We start from the raw sequence: 21,879 nt of genomic DNA, 5'->3' as shown, positions 1-21,879 counted from the left end.
ATGACGGCCAGGACAGGTGTGGGGCGGGGCAGGGATGTCACAGGACAGTTGGAGGAGCTGGACGTGAAGGCTCTGTGTCTGCAGACTGTACTGTCACACTGTCTGTTCACCTAAGGACAATGGGGCCACCGTGGGCTTTTCACCAGGCAGAGGAGTCCGCCTTGGCACCTCCACGAGAAGAGGCTTGGGGGCACTGGTGTGGCTCTAAGACCCTTGACATCAGAAATTGCCCGGTCTGCTAGCCTTGTATTGTCTAACGTAGATTTTGAGGGCTGAACCTGGAGCCCTGTGCATGCCAAACCTGTGCTCTACAAGGGAGCGAAGGCCTTTGCCTCACTGGGGCAGAAAGAGCCTGGTTCAGGAGGAGGGGAGTGGGAGAGCAAGCAGTGACTTCAGCCAGTTCACAGTGGTGATCATGTGAAGTCGCTACAAAAGAGCTCATGGTCCTGTGAATAGGCTGTGTTAATTGTTCACCCATGAACACTGCCAGGGGTCAGAAAGATCCCTGGAAAATGGTCTCCTTGAATGGTCTCCTTCCATTGCTCAGATTCTTTTCAGGCCTGTTAGTTCTCCCTCTCCAGCGGCTGCAGCATTTTGGAGGCTTCTTCTTTGTGAGTCCAGCCACCCAGGGATCCTGTCACGACTGCGATGACATCACAGGGCCACAGAGCCAATCCGTTTCAGCTCCATGACAACATCAGTGAGGTCCAAAGGAAACCAGTTTCATTCTGTCACGCCATCACTCTGCAGAGATGTGGGACTGTGCTCCTGTTGCTAAGGCAACTGGATTTATTTATTTATTTATTTGGTATATTTTTAGACTGCTTTTCCTAAAGAAACAAAGCAGGTTACATTAAAACAATTTAAAATACAGCAATCATAAAGCATCACAAAACAGGCTCTCCAAGCGTCAGCAACAAAAGGCATCAGCCTCAGCAGGGCCCAGAGAGACCCCCGTTCTCTGTCTCTTTCCCAGGCGCAGTTTGCAAGGGCCCACTGGAGCCCTGTGACGTGTGCCACCACTCAGTTTTGCTCGCAAACTCAGCAAACCTGCACTTTGGCCCTGTTGCCTCCGCAATGGGGCTGCATCCACAAAAAAGATATCTGGACACTCTTAGGGACCCTGACTAGGCAACCACTAAAAGGTTTGCAACATCAGTTCCCTGCTTTTATTTATTTATTTATTTATTTATTTATTTATTTATTTATTTATTTATATTTGTACAGGTATTTATATACCACCTTTGTTGGTCGTCAGATTTCTCTTCAGACTTCAATCCAAGGCGGTTTACACAGGCAGGCAGTTCTAAACCCCCCGTAGGTTGAATAGTTCTCGTCTTCCACAGAGCCCCTCCTTCCAGCTGGATTCCTTCCCAGTCTGGCCTCTCTCTGGCCCTTCGCCTCCCACTCTCCACTTGACGGCAACTCCTCTATCAGCGTGTCGTCAGTTCTCGGGTACTTCCGGTTGTTTCGAACTGGCAGCCTCAAATCTTCAGGCATACAAGGCGGCAGCTCTACCAACTGAGCCAGACCTCCTGCCTGTTTTGAATCAGTGCTGATTCTGTGTGCTGTTCTGAGGTGTTCTTGGTGCTGCTACAATGCGCAATTTGATGTGGAGAGGCCAAGAAGCCTGCCCGTTGACTGTGCTGACAGCCTTGCCAGGAGAAGGTGGCTTCCAGGCACTTTGCCATTGGAGTACTTGTGGGCTGCAGTACAGAAGTGTACTCAGGACGCAAGCTCTGTAGACCTGGATCTTGGGATGTTCCATCAGCTTCTTGTTGGACCAGACTCTCTTTGCGAGTCTGAAAAACGTGGTAGCTGCTTTACCGATGCGCTTGTTTAGCTCGGTATCGAGAGAAAGAGTGTCGGAGATCGTTGAGCCAAGGTACACAAAGTCATGGACAACCTCCAGTTCATGCACAGAGATTGTAATGCAGGGAGGTGAGTCCACATCCTGAACCATGACCTGTGTTTTCTTTAGGCTGATCGTCAGTCCAAAATCTTGGCAGGCCTTGCTAAAACGATCCATGAGCTGCTCGGTCATGTCGTGAGAATGGATGATGGCCAGATCCCAAAGGATCTCCTCTATGGAGAACTCATGCAAGGAAATCACCCTACAGGTAGACCACAGCTGCGATACAAGGACATCTGCAAGAGGGATCTGAAGGCCTTAGGGATGGACCTCAACAAGTGGGAAACCCTGGCCTCTGAGCGGCCCGCTTGGAGGCAGGCTGTGCAGCATGGCCTTTCCCAGTTTGAAGAGACACTTGGCCAACAGTCTGAGGCAAAGAAGGAAGGCCCATAGCCAGGGAGACAGACCAGGGACAGACTGCACTTGCTCCCCGTGTGGAAGGAATTGTCACTCCCGGATTGGCCTTTTCAGCCACACTAGACGTTGTGCCAGAACCACCTTTCAGAGCGCGATACCAGAGTCTTTCGAGACTGAAGGTTGCCAATACTATACAATACTATACTTGTGGGCTGCTGGTGCTCTGGGTGTCCCTTCTGGCCCATGGTGTGGCAGTTGGGAGCAGATAGAAAGGAAGGCTCAGCTACCTGGCCTTTGTAATGGGCCTTTGGGCCTCAGCAGAGGGGGCGTTGAAGCTAACCTGAGTCCTCTGAGACCTACTGGCTCACCTGGCAAGCAGGAGGGCCCTCAGCCGGAACCCCCTGCCTAATCCTGGCCAGGGCTTTTCAAACCCTCGGAACAAGCATTGCATGCAGCATGTGCTCCTTCCTGGGTGAGGTGACCAGGATGCACCCTCCCCATTGCCTGGCAACAAGGGCTGGGTGGACCTAGGTAGCACAGTCCTAGCACAGCTTCTGTTGCCAGCTGGCCTGCTGAGGACCAGGCTCAACCCACCTGCATCAAGGTGATCAGAATTGGGGGGGTCTTGAGCTCGCCAGCAGTCCTGGACAGCCCTGAAACCACCGTGTCGGATATTTGCATGCGATGGCTCTGAATGCGTCCTGTGGGAGGTAAAAGGGGCCTCGTGTGTTCTGGATTTACGTCTTTGACATGTCCAGATCTGGCCTGTGGGATTGTGAGGTGGGCCTTGTCTTTAGGCTGGGGACTTTGCCTTACTCACTCTGCAGGAGTGGGAAGTGGAATCCGGCCTTCCCCATTGCTTGAGCTTGTGTTGTTTTCAGTCAGTGCAGTACTTGGGCAGCCCTCATCAAGGCTCATTCTGATGATGCTCCTCTAGAACACACAACACGTCACTCAGCAGGGCCTTGGCCTTACTCAGAGTGCAGGAGCCTTAATTGAACAGCCCAGAGATGCACTGAAATGCACTGTGTGCTAATCCTGCTCACGGTCAGCAGGTGGTGCTGTTGCTTTATTTGATTTGTCTGGCAATGCTGTGTTGGGGAAAGAAGGAAGAGCTCTGTCATAGCTGCACCTCAGGGTGACTCTTGCAAGTGGGCAGAGGAAGCTCACAAGCAGGTCACAAAGACTGCCTGGCCCCTGAGGGGTGCGCTAGTGTTGCCCCCACCTTGCCCCCCTCTGCTCTCCCACTCCCTGGGCTGGAAAAGGGAGAGGGGCACAGAGCAGCAGAGGAAGTGGTGGGCCAGGCAATCCAGCCCTCCACTCGCCCTCCTTCAGTTGCTCTGCCCCCTTTCCAAAGCAAGCAGTGGAGAGGGGCAGGAGCCGGCAGCTGGAGGCAGACACACCTTGCCTGAGAGGGGCTCTCCTGCTGTGTGGCCTGGGGGCCGGCAGGGCTTGGGGCACCATTGCCAGGTATGGCAGTGCCATCTGGGACATCATAGGGCAGTGCACTACCTTTTGGCACAGCCGGCCCCCATCCCTACAAAGGGGCAGAGGCTCCTTCCCCTCTGCCCATAGGGGACAGCACTTCCATGCACCAGACACCCACTGAGAGAGAGGCCCACTGGCTGGAGGAACATCTGGCACTCCTCAGGTATGGCAGGTATGCAAGGGGGGGACAGTTGGGGTGGGCTTCACACCTGCACCGGGGATTGAATGTCCAGGACGCGGCCATCTCAAAACACACGTAACTCCCGTTTCACTGGTAAGTGCCCCAGAATGACGGATAAAAGGGTGTCTCTCTGTGCCTGGGAATCTCAACCATGTTAACAGAGGCTTTTAGCAGCAGAAACTGACCTTCCTCAGGTCACCAAAGGGCCCGGGAGTTCAGGGCTGGATGCCAAAAGTGCCACATCACTCTGAGCAAGTGAAGCTTCCTGAGGGACCAGGTGTCTGGGAAGGGTCCCACCAGTGAATTGTGGGGGGGGGGGGGAGAGGAGTTTATGGGTGGGTACAGGAGGTTTTCCCAAATGCCAACAGCAGATGACTTAGTAGGGCCACTCCTAAGACAGACGTCCCCAAGAGCAAAGGACCCCCTTGTTGGTGGTGGTGTGAAGAGGGGGAGCCAAGGTCCATAAGCTCAAGGGTTGCATAGGCTCTTCCCAGCCTTTACGCCCTGCTGGTCCCCCCACCTGGCTGGCCAGAGCCAGGGTGCCTGACCCACAGGGCTACCCCTCCCCATTGCAAACTCTTCCCCCATGCTTCTAGCCAGGCACTGCAGTTGAGCTCTGGGAATGTCTCTGGTCTAGGATGTGTTCAACTCCCACTGGCCATTCCTCCTTGTGTGACCCCCACTGGCCTCACCCCCCCCCCGCCGCACCCAGCTGTTCTTCCCTGTTCAGCACGCCTGGCGACACTTTGCACCCTGCACACACACACTCACACACACACACACACCAGCTCCATGAAGGATGAGGGGCCATGGAGGCAGGCCAAGATCTCACCAGGCTGGAAGGGCAGTGCTGGTCCCTAAAGCACAGGCTGTGTGGGGGAAGCCAGGGTCAGAAGACAATCACTGTCCCCACCCCCACCCCCAAGAGCACCCTTAGGCAATGGGTCTTGCTATAACTGACTTCATGGCTTGAGATCAGAATTCTGACCATCAGTCCGAGAGCGGTCAGGCTGATTGGTGGCTGGCCACCATCAAAGTCTTCTGTTTAGAGATGGACTACTAACAGGGCTGTAGCTGGGGGGTGGCCAGGGGGGGCTTTGGCCCCCCCGAACCAGCAGTTTGCCCCCCCAGCATGTTTTCCAAACCTGTCCTCTTTAGCTAATCTGGCATCAGTTGGGAGTGATTTGAAGCCCTTTTTGCAACATTTTTTGTGCACAGGAAGGAAGGCAGCTCAGTGCTTCTGGCAGGGATTGGGGAGGAGAGAGAGAGTGCATGTGTGTAGAGGGAGTAGAACAGGGTCCGGGGGGGGGGGCTCCTTGGAAGTTGGGACCTCTGGTCACCCTGCCCCCATCCAGAGCACCTGGAGAGCAGGGCTGGTCAAGAGCAGCTACAAGAAGGCTGGAGAGATTTCTCCTTGTACTGGCCGGGGGAAGGGAGGGGGCTATTTCTTCTACTGTGGAACATGCTAATTACTACAATGGTACTGCTGTGGGGGGGGGGCAGGGAGAACTGTTTGGATAAATCATGGGGCAGGTTCTTTCCTTTCAGATATACTTTTAAAATTAATGGCTGCTGCTTGGGGGCTGGGGAGACCCCTTTTCTGGTAGCAGAAAACATGGAAAGCATTTGAGCGAAAGAGAACCAAGAACTTGAGTGTGGGAAAGGTTCTAAGCAGGGGCGGATCCGGGGGAAGCCATGGGTGCATACCCCCCCCAACTATCCTGCCAGCAGGGAAGGGCGCCCGCCAGGATGGAGAGCAAAATCAGGTGTCAGGGGAACACCCACTGGGTGGGTGTCAAGGAGATTGGCTGGAAAGGGAGCCCAGGTCTACCCACCCATCAAACAGCCATAGAGGCTATAAGCTTAATCAGGAGCCCAGGTCTACCCACCCAGCAAATGGCCACAGAGGCGATAAGCTCAAGTGGGAGCCCAGGTCTACCCAGCTACCTTGCTTTTTAAAAGTAATGAATATTGCAAAAAAGAACTAGTGTTCCAATGACATTATTTGACTAGCATGTCTTTCCTCTTGCTTTTATGTAAAGTAAATAAATTTTATTTTAATGTGTATCAATTCATCAGCAATGTGTCATCGACAAGTGTTATATAGGTGCTAGATAGGCACTATATGGGCATTATATAGGTGATAGGTGCTAGACAGGCGCTAGATAGGCACTACATAGGCAGGTGCTAGATAGGCATCATATAGGTGCTATATAGGCATTAAGTAGGTGCTAGATAGGCACTAGATAGGTGTTAAATAGGTGTTAGGCGTTATATAGGCGCTTATAGGTGTCAGGTGCTAGGCACTAAATAGGTGTTATATAGGCATTAAATAGGTGTTATGTAGGTGTTAGATAGGCGCTAGATAGGCGCTAGAAAGGTGCTATATAGGTGTTAAATAAGCACTTTCAATACAAGCGAATGCTACCTGCATCCCAATGATATGTTTTACTTTTGCAGGGCTGCAGGTCTGTGACTTGCACTGGTGTGTAAATGAAAGGATCTGTTGCATGTTATTTCTATGCAGGCAATACATTTTCCATGGCATGCAGAGATGCATTTATTCTATGCCAATTATTGTTACATTACTGTACAGCTAATGAATGCATCTTTCACCAAAAAAACCCCACATTATTTTCTCTTCCTGAAATTTGGGGGAGTTTCGGGTGTTTGATGTTTCTCCAGACTTATCCTTTCATTTTGCCCACCAGTATAGGTACCTGACATCATTGCGCCCCTTGAAAAAACAGTCGTCGTCCCCCCGCCGGCTTCGGGCCTGACTACTATCTGCAAGCCAGGCCCTGGGTGGGATGAACGACAGAAAAAGCCCCAGCCGCTCGCATGCTCTGTGTTTGAGCTTTGCACAGGTTCTGCTGGAACGAGCATGTGCTGCTGGGCGTGAGGGCCTTGGGGCCACTGCAACAGGCCTGTGACCCTAAGACACCACCTTTGCTTCTGCATGGGAAAGGTGGGATATACACCTTGTGAATGACTGAATGACTGAGGAAGACCCTGAGCCATCAGGCCAGGGAGGGGCCTGGCTAGCCCAGCACTGAGTTTCCCATGCTGCCCCGCTGCATCTTGCCTTAGGAAGCAGGCCCAGAGCTGGCAGCCCGACTAGTGGCCAGACAGGCCTGCCTTCTGCTAAGCTGTTCAATCCCCTTGTCCTGTCCGGGGGCTTCCACCGCCGCTGTGGCAGCCAAGTCCACGGAGTGATTTTGTGCTGCTGTGAAGAGCCGTCTCCCTTCGTCCCCCTCATCCAATATCCCCGACTCCAAGGCTGCTCGCGATGGAGGAGCCCCCTGCACACCGTCTCTCTAGCAGCAGCACGGGCTTCGTACGCTCCGCTGGCGATGGGTCCATCCTTGCTGGTGGGGCTGTGGAGTCCCTCTCTTGTGTAACTCACCCCCACAGTTCTGCCAAGGAAGAGTACACTCCCCCTCCCCCGCAAGTCTGGGTAATAATTACCTTTATTAAATTGCTGTGGGTGGGAAAAATCCCTTTCAGAGGCAGCCTTTTGGGGGCAGAGTTACTGTTTCGCAGGGTCAGCAGCTGGGCCAGCTAAGAGGCGCTTGAGGATTAATGTGGAAGCCTCAACAATCACCGGGGAGAAGGAGGCAAGAAGCCTTGGGTGCAGGGCCCGGTGGGGAGCTTGGCTTGAAGCTGCCCCTGCTGCAGCCTGCCAGCGGTGCTCCTGGCAGGGGCAGCAAGGGCGAGGGGGTGGCAACTCCTGAAGGGCCTCCCCTTCCCTGCAGTTCATCCTCTCTGAGTGGCTCAAGCGGTGGCTACTTGAGTGCGGGGTGGGGGGTCAGGCAGACTGGAAATCTCAGGCAGAGGAAGGCCTGTGCCTGTGGCTGCAAGCAGGGGGGACCTGCACAGGCTGGGCTAGGTGGACGGCCTGGTCTGGCTGAGCATTCCGCTCAGAAAAAGGCAGTCACAGGCCTGTTGCCATGACGTGCCCCCCCCAGTTCACACACATCTGCCTGACCCCCTGTATCACCCCTTTCCTGCCACTGCCTGCATGGTGGGGCGAGCTCTGTGTGAGAGGGTGAGCGACCCGTGACAGCATCCAGGCTGTAGGTGGCTCTGGGCATAAGCCATGGAGCCAAAAGTAATTCAGAAGTGCCAAGAGGTAGTTTGGTGCCTGAATCTGTCTCTGTGCCAGAGGAGGCCCCTAAGCGCATCGTAAGGACGCCTTCAGACAGAGGCAGCCAGATGGCACTGCAGACCTGGGCCTTCCAACCCCTGCAAGGCTCCTGCATAAACTTGCTGCAGGGAAGTAGTTGGGAGGGTGACCAGAAGAGCTGTGAAGCTTCTCCAAAGGCAGGAACATCAGCAAGCACACTCAGCTCCTGCCTTTTTCTCCAGTGGCCCTTCGCTGTGCAATGTCAGGCTCGGTAGGCAGCCTGCTGCTCTGTGGATGGGGGGGGGGGCACTGGTAGCCGGGACAAGGGCATGGGCAGCAGGGGGCATGCTTGTGAACTACGACAACTCAAGCAACCAGTCTTGGTGAGCCACCGTTCTCTGCTCCTTCCTGCCAGGCTGTAGCCGGAAAAGGCTACACATAGCATCTCACATAGTGAAACCCCCCCCCCCCCAACACTCTCACATCAGAGAAGTTCCAGCAGTGAGAGTTGGGCTGCCTGGAGGGCTGGCAGAGGAGAGGTGGAACTGCGGACAGGCATCAAGAGGGCCCAGGGAATCTCCTGCTTCAGAAGCAACATCCTCTGAGAGCACAATCCCAGCAGAAGCCACAGGGGAGAGCAGAGCTTTGTGGTCAGGTTGCAGCCCTCCCAGGGCACTGGCTGGCCACTGTTGTGAGGTGGACCCCACATGGTCTGGCCAGCAACCAGGCCCTCCTGAACACAAAGGCCAAACCCAGTCTTCGGTGTGCCAGCCTCTGCAGGTCCAGTAAAGACACAGGGAAATGGTTGCCACGCACACAAACGGAGCCTGGTTTAGGAGTGTCAGTGTTTAATTCCAGACAATTAGACATGTTACATCCAGTGTTGTGATCAAGAAACATACCGAGGAAGGTAAAACGATCCTGTGCGCATCTTCTAGGCAACTGACACTGACAGAGGTAAATGCAGCCATCAGGTGAGGGCACCGGAAACACTGGAAGACGAGTGACCCTCTGGAGGTGGGGCCTGCTTCCTGCCACTGCCCTGGACTCCGGGGAGTCAGTGTGCCCATCAGTGCAGCAATAAGGTGCAGTCAGGTTTGAGGGTCTGGGCGCGGACGGGCAGCGGTCGTTGCAGCAGGAAGCTGGGGCCGAGATCCAGGGAGGCTCAAGCCCTGGAAGGTGCTGCTGATGCTCTTGGCCCCTTGCCAGGAACACCAAGCCTGGCTGGCCCAAACCCCCTGGAGTCTCCTAGCCAGAGCCAGTCAAAGCGTGAGGCAGGTCAGCCTGTCCTGCCACAACAGCTGCCTCCCCAACCCTAAGTCACTAGAAGGACCCGCCAGCCCTGTCCCCAAACACGCCAGGGGACACCGCGGCCAGGATGGGGGTGCTGGAAGATGCTGTGCCCCTCAGGCAAGGCCCTGGAGTCGAGGTCGGTGCAGAATGAGGCAGAGCTCACACAGAGGGAGGCAAAGTGTCTGCCCAACCTTCCCAGTGTCTTCCCAACTCAATGCTCCCTGCTCATGCAGCTGCCACAGAGATCAACACCTGTATTGCAAGCTCTCCGAGAAAGGACTGGACGGGCAGGAAGCAAAGGAATCGACAGGCTTCCCTCTGCCTGCACTTATTTTGCATACATGCCCCCCCGCCCCCGCACAGCCCTGAGATCAGCAGTGGTGCTCTTGGGTGCAGAGGGATTTCAGGTACTCCCAGGTGGCCTTTTGGCTCCCCATTTCATGCATTTCCCTTGAACTAGAAAACGAAACAGAACAGGTGCACTGCGGTCCCATCACAAGGGGCTGGAGAGGAGAGCTGCTGCAGGTACCTGGCCTCTCTGTGCAGCTCCTCCAACAACCCTCAGCCCAAGTGACAGAACATAAGCCGGGCACCTCCCCCATTTGTGCCCCAAACACTCAGCTCAGAAAGACCCCGAGGCCTCTGCCACCATCACTAAAGCCCTTCACAGTGCAGCAGGGGCAAGCCAGGTTCCTTGTTTGTGTGTGTGTGTGTGTGTGTACACTGCACTGGGGGGGGGGCTGGAAGGTGACACAACGTGTTGCAAGTCCAGCCACGCTGAGCACTTTATAGATCTTCCTCTTGGGTCACCGGCTGGGCTCTGGGGATTGGCCAGCCCTGAGGCTTGACCTAAGATGTTCAGGAGCAGGACTCTTCCCCCCCCCCAGGAGGGATGCTTCCTGTCAGTCTTTGAACAAGAACCCCATCTACTAAGGCCGGAGATTTCCCCCAATTTGCAGGCTCCCCCAGCTTGCCATGTGTCTGTAAAGGGCAGCCAGTGATGGGGCAGGACAGGACTCCAGGGAGGACAACACCTGGCCCAGCAGCCATGCCCCAAAGGCACACACTGCATCCTATGGTGGGGTTGGGAACTGGACCACCTGCGGGAGGCAAGCAGAAACATTCTGCACTTATCTGCTAGTGGGAGGCTCAATTGCCAGGGGGTCTCCTCAGATGTAAGTCAACTATTTGGGAGACAAAAGGGGCAGGGAGGTTTAAAGCAGTGGACAAGATCCTGCAGGTGCCATTGCTGCAGGATCCACCCCTCCTGCCTGCTCCCCTCCCCACCACTGATGTCCTGGCACTGGGGCTCCAGGCAGGCCATGCTTACTGCTTCCAGCAGAGGCCCAGTCGCATGCGAAACAGTCGATCCAGCAGCACAGTCAGATCACAGGACTGGGCAGTCTGGCACACAGGTGCTGGAGGCCACGCGTGCCGGCTTTTAGGCCTGCGTCTCATTCTCTTCTAGGGGGTGGCAGAAGGACCAAGTTCTTAAGCCCTTGGCGGAGCTGGGATGGCCAAGCACCCATTGCAAGCAGCCCCTCCTGCTCCAGGGTGGGCAAAGAGGCTTCAGGGGGGAGGACAGTCCCTCTTCCCACCAGAGCAGAACGGAAAGCAATGGCACAGATCCTGGAGGTTCTCCTGACACTGCGACCCTCACAGATCCCCCCACCTCCATGGTGAAGCCGGGGAAACCCAGTCCTTTGCTGCCTCTTTTGCTGCAACACAATCCTCATTACTTCTTAATTAACACACCCAAGAAATCAATTAACTGCTCAGTTCCTAATTAAAAGCTACAAGAGATGATCATCTCATTATTATTAGCTGCTGAGGTGAGCACCCAGCGTGCTGTGGGCATCTCCCCCTCCCCCGCTCTCCCAATTATGGGAAACGGCAGACGAGTGCGCCACCACCACGGCTCCTGCAGACTCAAGGCTCCTTTTGTGCACAATGGAGATGGCAAAATTAATTAGCCATCAGGCAAGCATGTTGCAGGCATTTGCAAAGGCTCTGTTGGCAGTCCGGCCATCGGCTGCGCTCCGAGAGACCTTCAGGGATTTGGCTGGGGAACGGGGGAAGGTGACCCCAAAGCAGACGGGTCCACTTAAGAGAAGTCAGCTGGCACAAGGACCTTTCCTCTGGCTGGGCTGTGGGAACAGTGATGGAGCATTTGTGACCCGGTAGATCAGTTGGCATGATCACCCCTTGGCTGCAGGTGGAAGACTGGCTCCAAGATGGGATGCCTTTCCCACAGCCAAGCCATGGATTCAGGGCAGGAGCAAGACTCGCGGAGAAGTCACTCGTCACTGAGGCAGCTCAGTCACTCCTTCACCTTCAAGAGAAGCTCCTTTGAACACACGGGGCAAGGCTGCCCTTTGAGTTGTGGGCAAGCATTTCATACTATCCTATAATTTGGAGGCTCCTTCAAGGCCATCCAGAATCCAGGGCCATTCCCTGCCTTTAGCAGGAAAATCCTCTAATCCTCTTCTCCCACAAAGCTCCACAATGTTCAGCTGCCCTAAGACAATGTCTGCTCACAGAGTTCCTCAGCGCCTTTCCTATCTTCAGTCAGGTGTTCACTGAATGCATGGAGAGGGGAGTGGAGGCTGCTCCCAGTCTCTGAACGCTCAGCCAAACAGACATCTGTGCAGGTCTTGTGTGCGCAGGTGTGTGAAACACCTTCCTCCTGAAGGACTGTCAGAAGGGCAGTGGGGTGGGCTTGGTGGGGGGAAAATAATCCAGCCCACTCCAGCTCTCCCTGTCTTGACAGTGGCCCAGCGCCAGGGAGTGGGCAGGGAGGAGACCTCCTGGAGCGAGTGAGGAGCTGAGCGGAAGCATTCCTCTCCCAGCCCCACCCATTGTCAGCCCCAAATCTGAGCCACAGACCACCCTCTGCCCCGAGCCTGCAGCGCTTTAATAGATAATGGCAGAGGATGCAGCCTGGGAGCCGCAGGCAGGAGCGCTTCCCAAGACATGGCCTGGGGGACGGTTTCCTCCCTCTCCATTTCAGAAATGCTTTGTGATTGACAACAGTCATATGGGGGGAAGTGAGGCGGCTCTTGCAGAAGTGGCTTTGTTTCCAGGGCCTCCTTTTGGACAAAAACCGCTCCCCATTTGAACAACCTGAAGTTGACCCCCCCCCCCCAAAAAAAAACAACCACTTGCTGGTCACTTTGGAGAAATCTAGCTGCTCATTCCCTCGATGAGGGCCAAATGCATCTGGCAGCATCTGACATCTTGGCATGAGCAGACCCAGAGAGGACCCTGAGGCCTTTGCTGGAGCACAGTTTCCTGTTGCTCCTGCTGTCTTTTCTGGATGCCTCCCTCTTTCTCTTCCTGCAGCACGGAGTGTGCCCTGGGAGAGCAGATTCTACGACCAGGGCCCTTGGCTTGCACCAGGAGGTGCTCCTGATTATGACAAATGCCTCAGATTTACCACCCTGTGGATGTCCTTGCTAAAGTCCTGCCTTGGGGTGCACCAGCAGAAACCAGTTAGCAATCATTAGTAGAAACCAGTTTGCAGTCACACCATACTAAGATTAGTGAAGCCAGTGGGATTATTCCAGGCAAGAGTTGCATTCCCCATGTCTACACAAACTTGGCCTTGGGTTAGACGCCTGTCTCCCTTCTCTATGCCCGCACCTCAAATACGGAGGGGGCTCGCCCATCCACTGAGAGTCCATGCTTGTGGTCATGGTTTGCCACTGCTCATGACGGAGGTGGCCACAAACACTCCTCTCTAGGCCATCGCAATCCTGCGTGCTATTCTGCCTATGGTGAGAAAACAGGGCATCTGATACTGAAGCAGCAAAGAAAGGGATGAGGGCAAAGTGGGGCAGGAGGAGAACAGTGGTTCTGGGTGCCAGAGCTAGCCCACGGGCCACCCACTGAGAAGCAGGGTCGTACTGCACTCTGGTATGCATAAGGCCCTGTGCAATGGCCCTGCAGGAGACTCAAGGAACACATTTTGGTGAGTTCAGTGCAGGTGCAGAGCTCTCCAGAAGGTCTGGAAGGCTCAGTGTCTCCACCTGGCTCAGAGTGGTAAGAGAGGCGAGGCAATCCAATTCCAGCAGTGGCACAGGAGCAGGCAATGAAGTGACAAGGACAATTATAGTGCAGCAAGCTTGTGGACACAGCCGCTGGGGAGGGTCAGGAATGTCAGGGCAGCTCTCAGGCCGTGCATGGGACTGGGTCACAAGGGGGGCCAAAACCACCTCCATGCCATTTCCTGAGAATCAGAGTAAGTGTCACAGACCCGGCAGAAACCTGCACGTGGCAACTGGTGCCAGGTTGACGTAACACCCACACCACCCGGCTCAGAAAACGCCTCTCCACCTACTGCTTCTAGTTCAGGGGTGTTAAACTCATTTCATACAGAGGGCCACATAGCATTCATGATGCCTGCTGAGGGCCGGAAGTGATGTCATTAAACAGGTCATGACAGAAATAAACACTTTTTCTCACTTAGGAACTCATTAGCTGCAAATGACGGAAGAGAAAATATACGAACCTTGATCGTATTTCAAGGTATGGGAGAGCCCAATTTTCGCGTGGGCTTCCCCTTCAGCAGGAACACCTCAGCACTGCTCAGCAGCTGAAAGCCTGAGGGCCACATAAAAAGCTTCCTGGGGCCGCATCCAGCCCCAGGCCTGATGTTTGACACCCCTGTTCTAGTTTGTGGCCCAAGAGCTGACTGCAGTGCAGCCCCAGACAGGGCTGGGGAGGAGTTCCAGGGCCGGCTCCGGAGGAGAGTGTCCTGCAGCAAGCCAGTCTGCACCAGAGACAGAGGCAGGAGGAGCAGGGGAGGCGCCAGGACAGGCTGCTCCAGGGGGCCTGAGACCTGGCCACCCGCGCTGGGCTCTGGCCTCTCTCCCCTTCCCTGCCGCCCACTCCTCGCTTCTACTGTTACCCTCGTTAATTTAAGTATTAATCTTTTCTACCCGTGTGAGTTGCCGGGTTTTGGAAAGTGTTAATCTACTCCCGGCCCTTGACAGTGGGAAGGTGAGATGTGCTCCAGGCACACTTCCCCTGCCTCAGTGCGGCGCCGGCTCCCTTCTTGCCTTCTTTGGAGCCAAGCAGCTCCACTCCTGTTCACAAGCCTTTGTTATAGATGACCGTCTGGCAGGAGGTGGCCCGGACAATTTCAGGCTCCAGGCGTGACGTCTCAATCTGGGAAAGAGAAGAAAGACAGGAGGCAAAGTCAGCTGGGCTGGCACCACCGTCAGAGGGGAGAGCTCCCCCAAATCAGTGCCACGTGAGCCATTATGTGCCCCTCTTGTGGCAGCAAAGAAAGTGGCAGCATTGCCAGAGGGCTGAGTAGGCCAAACCCCATTAGCTTTGCATTATATCAGGACCTGACCATAACTGACAGGTGCGGACAGAGGAATTTGGGGTGGGAGATGCAGAGTTTCCAGAAAGAATGACCAATGGCGACTTTCCTCCCCTTTTCTCAACCAGCAGCTACTGGTGCAGATGACTTTAATGGGGATCGAACAAACACAGGGAGGAGGAGGAGACAGGCTAGCAGCAACCGAAGCTCGGAGGGGGGGAGCATGCCTGAGTGCCAGTGGTTTGTGGGATTCCCAGAGGGGTCTGGTGGGCTCCAGATAAACTCCCTGTCCAGACAGAAGATGGCAGCTCATTCTAACTTCTCAACCAGGACAGACAGAAAGAGTCATAACAGAAACCTGGTGGAGTGGGGAGAATCAGTGGGGTGCAGTTATCCCACGATACAAGCCCTGGAGGAAAACGGGGGAGGGGCATACTGACAGCGGTGTAACTCTGCATGTCCAAAATGGGATAACATCCCACAAGCTAGAAAACACTGGACTCTTCCGCAGCCGCCCCCCCCAAAGCTTTAGCTCTGGGGACATGCTCTTATTATGGAGGCTGAGACAGATCTTGACCTGGAGGAAGTAATCAGGGAGGCATGCAAGGGAAAAGGGGGGAATAATGGGGGAGTTCAATTATCACCCAGGCTGCACACATTCATGCTCCGGTCATGACAAAGAGACCACTTTTCCAGCTATCCTAGATGATTTTGGGACCAATCAGGAAGCAGGAGACCCTAGACTGAAACCCATGTGGTCAAGATTAGGGGTCGTTCATCTGATCGCAGGCAGCAGACTATGAGGGCAAGGCAGATTCAGGGTGCCCTACATCCCAAGTCTGCAGCTTCTGCCACCTCCCTCTGGCCCGCTGGGGATGCAACTTGCACTGATCCACTTCCTGCCTGATAATAGAACTCCTTGCCACAGGATGTGGTGCTGGCGTCTAGCCTAGACGCCTTTAAAAGGGGATTGGACGAGTTTCTGGAGGAAAAATCCATTATGGGGTACAAGCCATGATGTGTATGCGCAACCTCCTGATTTTAGGAATGGGTTAAGTCAGAATGCCAGATGTAGGGGAGGGCACCAGGATGAGGTCTCTTGTTATCTGGTGTGCTCCCTGGGGCATTTGGTGGGCCGCTGTGAGATACAGGAAGCTGGACTAGATGGGCCTATGGCCTGATCCAGTGGGGCTGTTCTTATGTTCTTATGTAATAGCGAGCAGAAAGCAGCTCACCCCCTCCTCACCAGACCCTTCATACGGGTGTCTGCAAACAGAGAAATGCAGGACTTCCGGTTTGAGTTACAGGGACTGCACAAGCAAAGGTGCTCCTTCATTTGCCCTGTCCTTTTAAACGGAGCGTGGAAGTCCCACACTTCAACAACTGAAGAATCCACGCAATGTCACGAGGAACATCGTAAGTGGCTGCCATATTCTTAGTTGTGTGGAGGTGCTGGACCTGAGGCAGTGGCAGGAACCTACAGGGAAGCACAACCAAGCTGCTACCCCATTCAACATATACATGAGTGCAAAATAGTGGACAAGTTCAATACAAACACAACTGACTTCAAAAGAGGAAACTTATCAGAAACAAGGAGGAGCGTGAAAAAGAACCTGCCAGGGAATGTCAGCCCACCGAATTCTCTGAATCTGCCTTCACCACCGAAAACGCAGGACAGACACCAGAGTCCGGACTTCTCAGAGGCAGCGCCTGAACAGCTGAACCAAACAGAGGTGACAAGAGACAGTGTCCCGGGTGGGTGGAAGAATTAAACCCTCAGACTCCCCAGGACCAGACAACACTCACCAGGGAGGCCTCAAGGAACTCGGACACGACCTTCTCACAGAAATGCAGGCCTTTCTCTCCCCTTGCAGACAAGATGCCTGAAGCTCTGCACAAGCACTCCGAAGGGAACCGAGCAAAACTAACGTCCTTAAACTGGTGACTGTGCCAGAGAACCCAAAGGCAGCCCCTGCAACTCTCAGCTGTGAACAGCCTGGTCAGTTCAACATCTGTTCCAGTTATACTGGCGGGAAGCATAACTGAAGAGGCAATGAGGAAGCATATCGAAGAGCAGGCCTTGCTGAACCAGCATCATGTGTGGCGGTGCAAAGGGAGAGTCGCTCTCTCTCAGGGCATGCCAGGGACCCCAACCACAGCCACTGCTGGCCAGACACTCATCTGAATCCCTTTTGTTTTTCCAGACTGCACCACTGCCACACGGCTGAACAGTGGTCTTTTGCAGAACTCCACTGCATGCAGACTCTGGTGGCACCACAGTCCCTCACAAACACTGAGTAAGCACATGAACAGAAACAGAGACCTGCTGGGCCAGGGCCTACCCAGCCTTCCACCAGATGCCTCTTGGGGACCTTCTTGGCCATCAAATCCATTCCTTCCTCTGGCGTTCCCAGCAGGACTCCCCAAATCCATTCCCGGTTTTTCCCTGCACACCACCCTGCCTGTTCAACAGCCTTTCTGGGTTTCCACGAACTACTAACATTTGTACAGTATTTTTAAAAAGAAAAAAAATCCATATTATATTATATACATGAATCGGCAGTGCAATGCAGCTGCAAAAAAGGCGAATGCAATTTTAGCCTGCATGAACAGAACTGTAGCTTCCAAGTCATGAGAAGTTGTGGTTCCGCTTTACTCTGCACTGGTTAGACCTCACCTGGAGTATTGTGTCCAATTCTGGGTACCCCATTTTAAGATGCAGCCAAACTGAAGGAGGATCAGAGGAGAGTGACAAGGATGATCAGGGGGCTGGAAGACAAGCCCTACGAGGAAAGGTTGAGAGAACTTGGCATGTTCAGCCTGGAGAAGAGAAGGCTCAAAGGGGATATGATAGCTCTCTTGAAATACTTAAAGGGCTGTCATATGGAGGAAGGGAGTTATTTATTCTCAATGGTCTCCAAAAGCAGAACTAGAACCAAAGGGTACAAATTGCAAGAGAAGAGATTCTGATTAGACATCAGGAAAAAATTCCTGACAGTCAGGGCGGTTTGGCAGTGGAACAGATTGCCTAGAGAGGTGGTGGCCTCTCCCTCACAGGAGATATTTAAGCACAGGCTCAACAAGCACCTGTTGGAGATGCTCTAAGAGGATTTCATGCCCAAGGCAGAGGGTTGGACTAGATGACCTATGAGACCCCTTCCAACTCTATGATTCTATGATATTATATTATAGAACCAAATGACAGGGGGAGGGCGAAAGCTACTTTTGCTCCTTTGCCCCAGCAGCCCTCAGTGCACATGCGTCTGCAGCCTGATGACCTCCTGCCCTCCAGTTCCAGACTCTTACCAACAGCTGATCTGGGGGCTCTTCCACTGGACCCAGATTAGTCTCCCCCCTTTGGCTTTGCTCAGCATTCAGCCTGAAGAACTCAGATGGTCGCTGGCGACTTGTGTGATATTTCACCTGCTCCTCAGAAAAGCGTGCGCGGACTGCATCTTTGGGCCATCGTGTGTGCCTTTCCCACTTCCCCCGCCCCTGCCTATACTCTCCTTTCTCCTCAGCAAAGCGCACCCAGTCCCCTCAGCCCATCCTCACATCAGGCACCCTGACTCAAAATCCTTCTTGAAGAAGCAGGTCCCAACCCCGACACAGAGCCCTCCAAGCAGGGTCCTACGAAGCACCTCCGAGACATCATATCCGAGGCTAGGGACAGATGGACAGGCTGGGACAGGCTGCTGCTGCTGCTAATGTGATCCAAAAATGGCATTGGCTCATTTGGCAATTCCAGCACTGCCCGCAAATAATGCACACAGAAATCCTCGCTTCCTTCTCTGACATCCACGTGCTGCATCCATCAGCCAGGCTCTCCCTGAGCATGAAAGAAACACTCTGGAAAACAATGCCTCAGGTTGCGGTCTCCTGGATGATGGTCCTGGAAAGGGAGATGATGCTGCCTCCACAGCCAGAGTTAAGACACTGCAGGGCACTCTCTCTCTCTCTCTCTCTCTCTCTCTCTCTCTCTTTCGCCTGAATTCTTTCTTCACTTGCTTTTGTGAAGTGCTCTGGGGGATCTAAACCTGCCACACTCCTCTGTTACCTGAAGGAAGCTCACTGCCCTGTTCAGCCGCACCTCAGTCGCAGTCAACCAGCTGCACTTTCATCCCACCTGTGCTTTGTACTTATTTTATCATTATAAATCAGACATTTTATCTATTTACTCCAGTGCGGAGACAACAATGCTGGGATCCAGCAAGTAAAACTAAATGCTTTTGAAAATGTTTAACCTAGTTAGACAAATTAGCAAAAATTTGTGCAAAACAATTTAGGTATTTAAAATATTCAATGTTTTTAAAAACGGGAAAAACTGTTCTTAGCTTTCAGCTGCAGAAACCCAACAAAATATAACATCAAAGCAGTCTTGCCATGAGGTGCAACATAACCCTTCAGCAAAGCTGTTAAACAGTTCCCGGTGCATCCTGGGAAATAGCACTTCATTTATTCAAATGCACATATGTCAGGTTTTTGCACCATATGCCATTCCAAGCTATTTACAGTAATAATTAAATCTTAATCAACGTTTAACCTCTGTAAAATGTTTGAAGGGATCTAATCACCCTTCAGTCTGCACTAATGAAGGAGAAATATATAAACATAAAAAGAAAATGATGCACACCAGAAAGAGGAGAAATGGCAAAATTGTCTTTCTTTTAAATATAATCAGCAAGTTATGTAAAGGAAGCCAACGGGTATTTTAAGTGGCGCCATCTTGGGTGTCAGAGGTGTGAGCAGCTAATTTTGTACTGCTATCCATAACAGATGCAGCATATTTCTTTTAGTGCCATTATTAGCAACTTCACCATTTCTTTTCTTACTGAAGCACAAAGCAGAACATTGAAATGGGGAAGCGAAGCTCTCAGAGGTAGCGGGGGGGGGGGGTGTCTTGCTGCTCTGGCACTGGGATCTGTGCTGCCGGCAGCTGGAAGGCAAGCCCCCTCTTCTGCTGGTTTGCTGGGGCACGCAGGTGGCTCTAGCCGGGCAGGGTCTCCGCCTTGGAGGGAAGGATGTCTCTGGGATGTTTCTGGGGGCCTTGGAGCAGAAGACAGAGCAGTGTCACAGCTGGATCCCTGCTCTGGATACCCACTCACAGGAGAGACCTGGGCCTACGCAGCCAGCAGCACAGACAGAGTCCTAAGTACAGCACAGGAATTCACGAACCTGCCTTCCAGGGAGTCATTCTCTGGTCCATTCGACCCAGGACTTCTCCTCCGATGGGTGGCAAAGGCACCTTCCCAACAGGACTTCTCAGGCGGAGAGGAGTTTCTCCCATCCCTGGGTCCTAAGGGACTCAGGTGGGGAACATCGAGGACTGAAGCAGTGCAGGGCCTACTGCAGGAGCTTTACAACGCGCTCAAGCACATCACAGCACTCAAGCTCAGGCTGCACAAGCCCACAACCCTGGATCCTTCCTTATCCCAAGACCCTCATGTGGATGGCAGCCCACAAGCAGTTCCTGCCTTGGTTTCTCTCTGTGCAGGTAAGCCTGAGGCTTCACCTTCACCATAGCTGACTCTGGGAGAGAAAGCGAGAGAGACATCTGCCAAGCACAGCTGAAGAGGCAGGGCCAAGTCAGAAGGCAGGAGGCCAGCCTGCTATTCCACAGCTATTCTTCCTCTTGGCAATCCAGCAGAGCAAGTCAAGGCCACAGGCTCCGGGCAGGGCTCAAGAGGGACCGGGCAGGGCAGGGCAGGGTAGTTCCTCTGGAGCTTTCCTTCATGTTGCCTCAGGTGTTAAGTTACCAAATTGGTTCAGTGTAATGCACATTTGGGTGCCACTGAGCCAGTGGTGAGCAAGGAATGGGTGGCAAGCAGCTGTGCACCAGTTCCAGGATCCACCCTACTGTGGGCCAAGTGCTTACTCAGCCTGAAGCTATTATCTGGCCTTAAGAGCAGACCATCACAAACAAATGTTTCCACTTGCTGGCTTAGTGTCCATTCAGTTTTCTGTGGTTACACCAACTCTATGCAGACCAGAAGTACCAATGGGCCTTCACACAGCACCTTGAAAAACTGCATTTGCCAGTAACCTTTGAATGGTTAAGAGAAGTTCTGCAGAGAACCAAAAAGGACAAACAAACGAACACTGTGCACTTTCAGTCAAGGTACTCAGTCACAAATGGAAGCACTCAAAGAGCTCAGAGTCCGTTCTCTTGTTCCTGCAGGGAGACTAACTAAGATGCAGGGAACTTTCAGCTCTTGAAGGGTGAGAAGGGCCACAGCTGGAAGGCATCCAATGAACACTTCACCCAAGACTCACGGCTCCGAGTACAGCTGTGGAGAGTCGCTCAGCAGAGTCCGGTGCATCTCTGGAGCAAGAGGGCTTGGGCTCTGGGCCCCCCTGCACGGATGCCCATCCCAGTCTCCTCTCTGGGACCTGGCCTGGGCAGACCTCCTAGCTTGGCCTCTCCTCCATCTAGCTCCTGGCCGTCTCCTGGGCACAGACTAAGGCTCAGCCCTGACCTCCTGCCCCAGTGAGCTCCAAACCATCCTGGACCAGGCCGTGCTCCCATAAGCCTCTCTCAGCCAGCACTTCTTCCCCATTCACCAGGGCAGCTGCCTGGTGAAGTAGCCCTCCTCCAGAGGAGGAGGGGAGAGACGCCTGGGTTGAAGAACCTTCTGGGAAAAGGGCTCCCCCAGGGCTTCCATCCTCTAGAAAGCTGGGCCTTCCCCCTAGCAGACATTCATTTCCTGTTGACTTGGTGCCTGCTGAGCCTCCTGAAGGAGCATTCACCTGCTTGTATGAGGACAGCCCTGAGCACCTGGAGCTCTATTCTCTGCTGCACTAAATGGGCCTACGACCTGATCCACCAGGGCTGTTCTTATGTTGCAGAGAAGAAGAGGAAAGAAGGTGCCATGCTGGAGATGACTGACAGCTGCTCTCCCCCTGCTGACCATGAGGGCTTCACTTCAGAAGGTACCCAGTTTGCAGGGTGATCTTTTTATGGCCAAGAGCATCTACAGTCCAGGTTCGCCGAGGAGCAGTAACGAAAGGAAAATGACGCAGGGCGAAGTGTTTGCAGAGTCAGAGGATATAAGATGCTGATCAGAGAGCATTCTAGGACAGGACAGACATCAGCGTAGCATCCAAATGGGACCAGGCTGCCAGTCAAGAGTTCCTGGGTTTGAGCCTCTCCTCTGTGTGAAGTCTCTGTCTCAGGCAAGCCTCAGCCTCTCCAG

The 21,879-nt window shown here is 53.6% G+C and overlaps 1 protein-coding gene across 1 annotated transcript in view; it reads right to left on the bottom strand.

Moving 5' to 3' along the window:
• Positions 1 to 14,387: 14,387 nt before the first annotated feature.
• SFXN5 (sideroflexin 5) overlaps positions 14,388 to 21,879 on the bottom strand; it is an 80,188-nt gene continuing 72,696 nt past the window's right edge. The window contains exon 14 of the mRNA XM_066632530.1: positions 14,388 to 14,526. Coding sequence (XP_066488627.1) covers positions 14,449 to 14,526 — 78 coding nt within the window. The 3' untranslated portion in view covers positions 14,388 to 14,448. The remainder of the gene's footprint in view (positions 14,527 to 21,879) is intronic.

The sequence above is a fragment of the Tiliqua scincoides genome, chromosome 6, assembly GCF_035046505.1.
Source record: "Tiliqua scincoides isolate rTilSci1 chromosome 6, rTilSci1.hap2, whole genome shotgun sequence".
NCBI lineage: Eukaryota > Metazoa > Chordata > Lepidosauria > Squamata > Scincidae > Tiliqua > Tiliqua scincoides.
The sequence above is the reverse complement of the archived record's forward strand: the minus strand, read 5'-3'. Positions and strand labels throughout refer to the sequence as shown.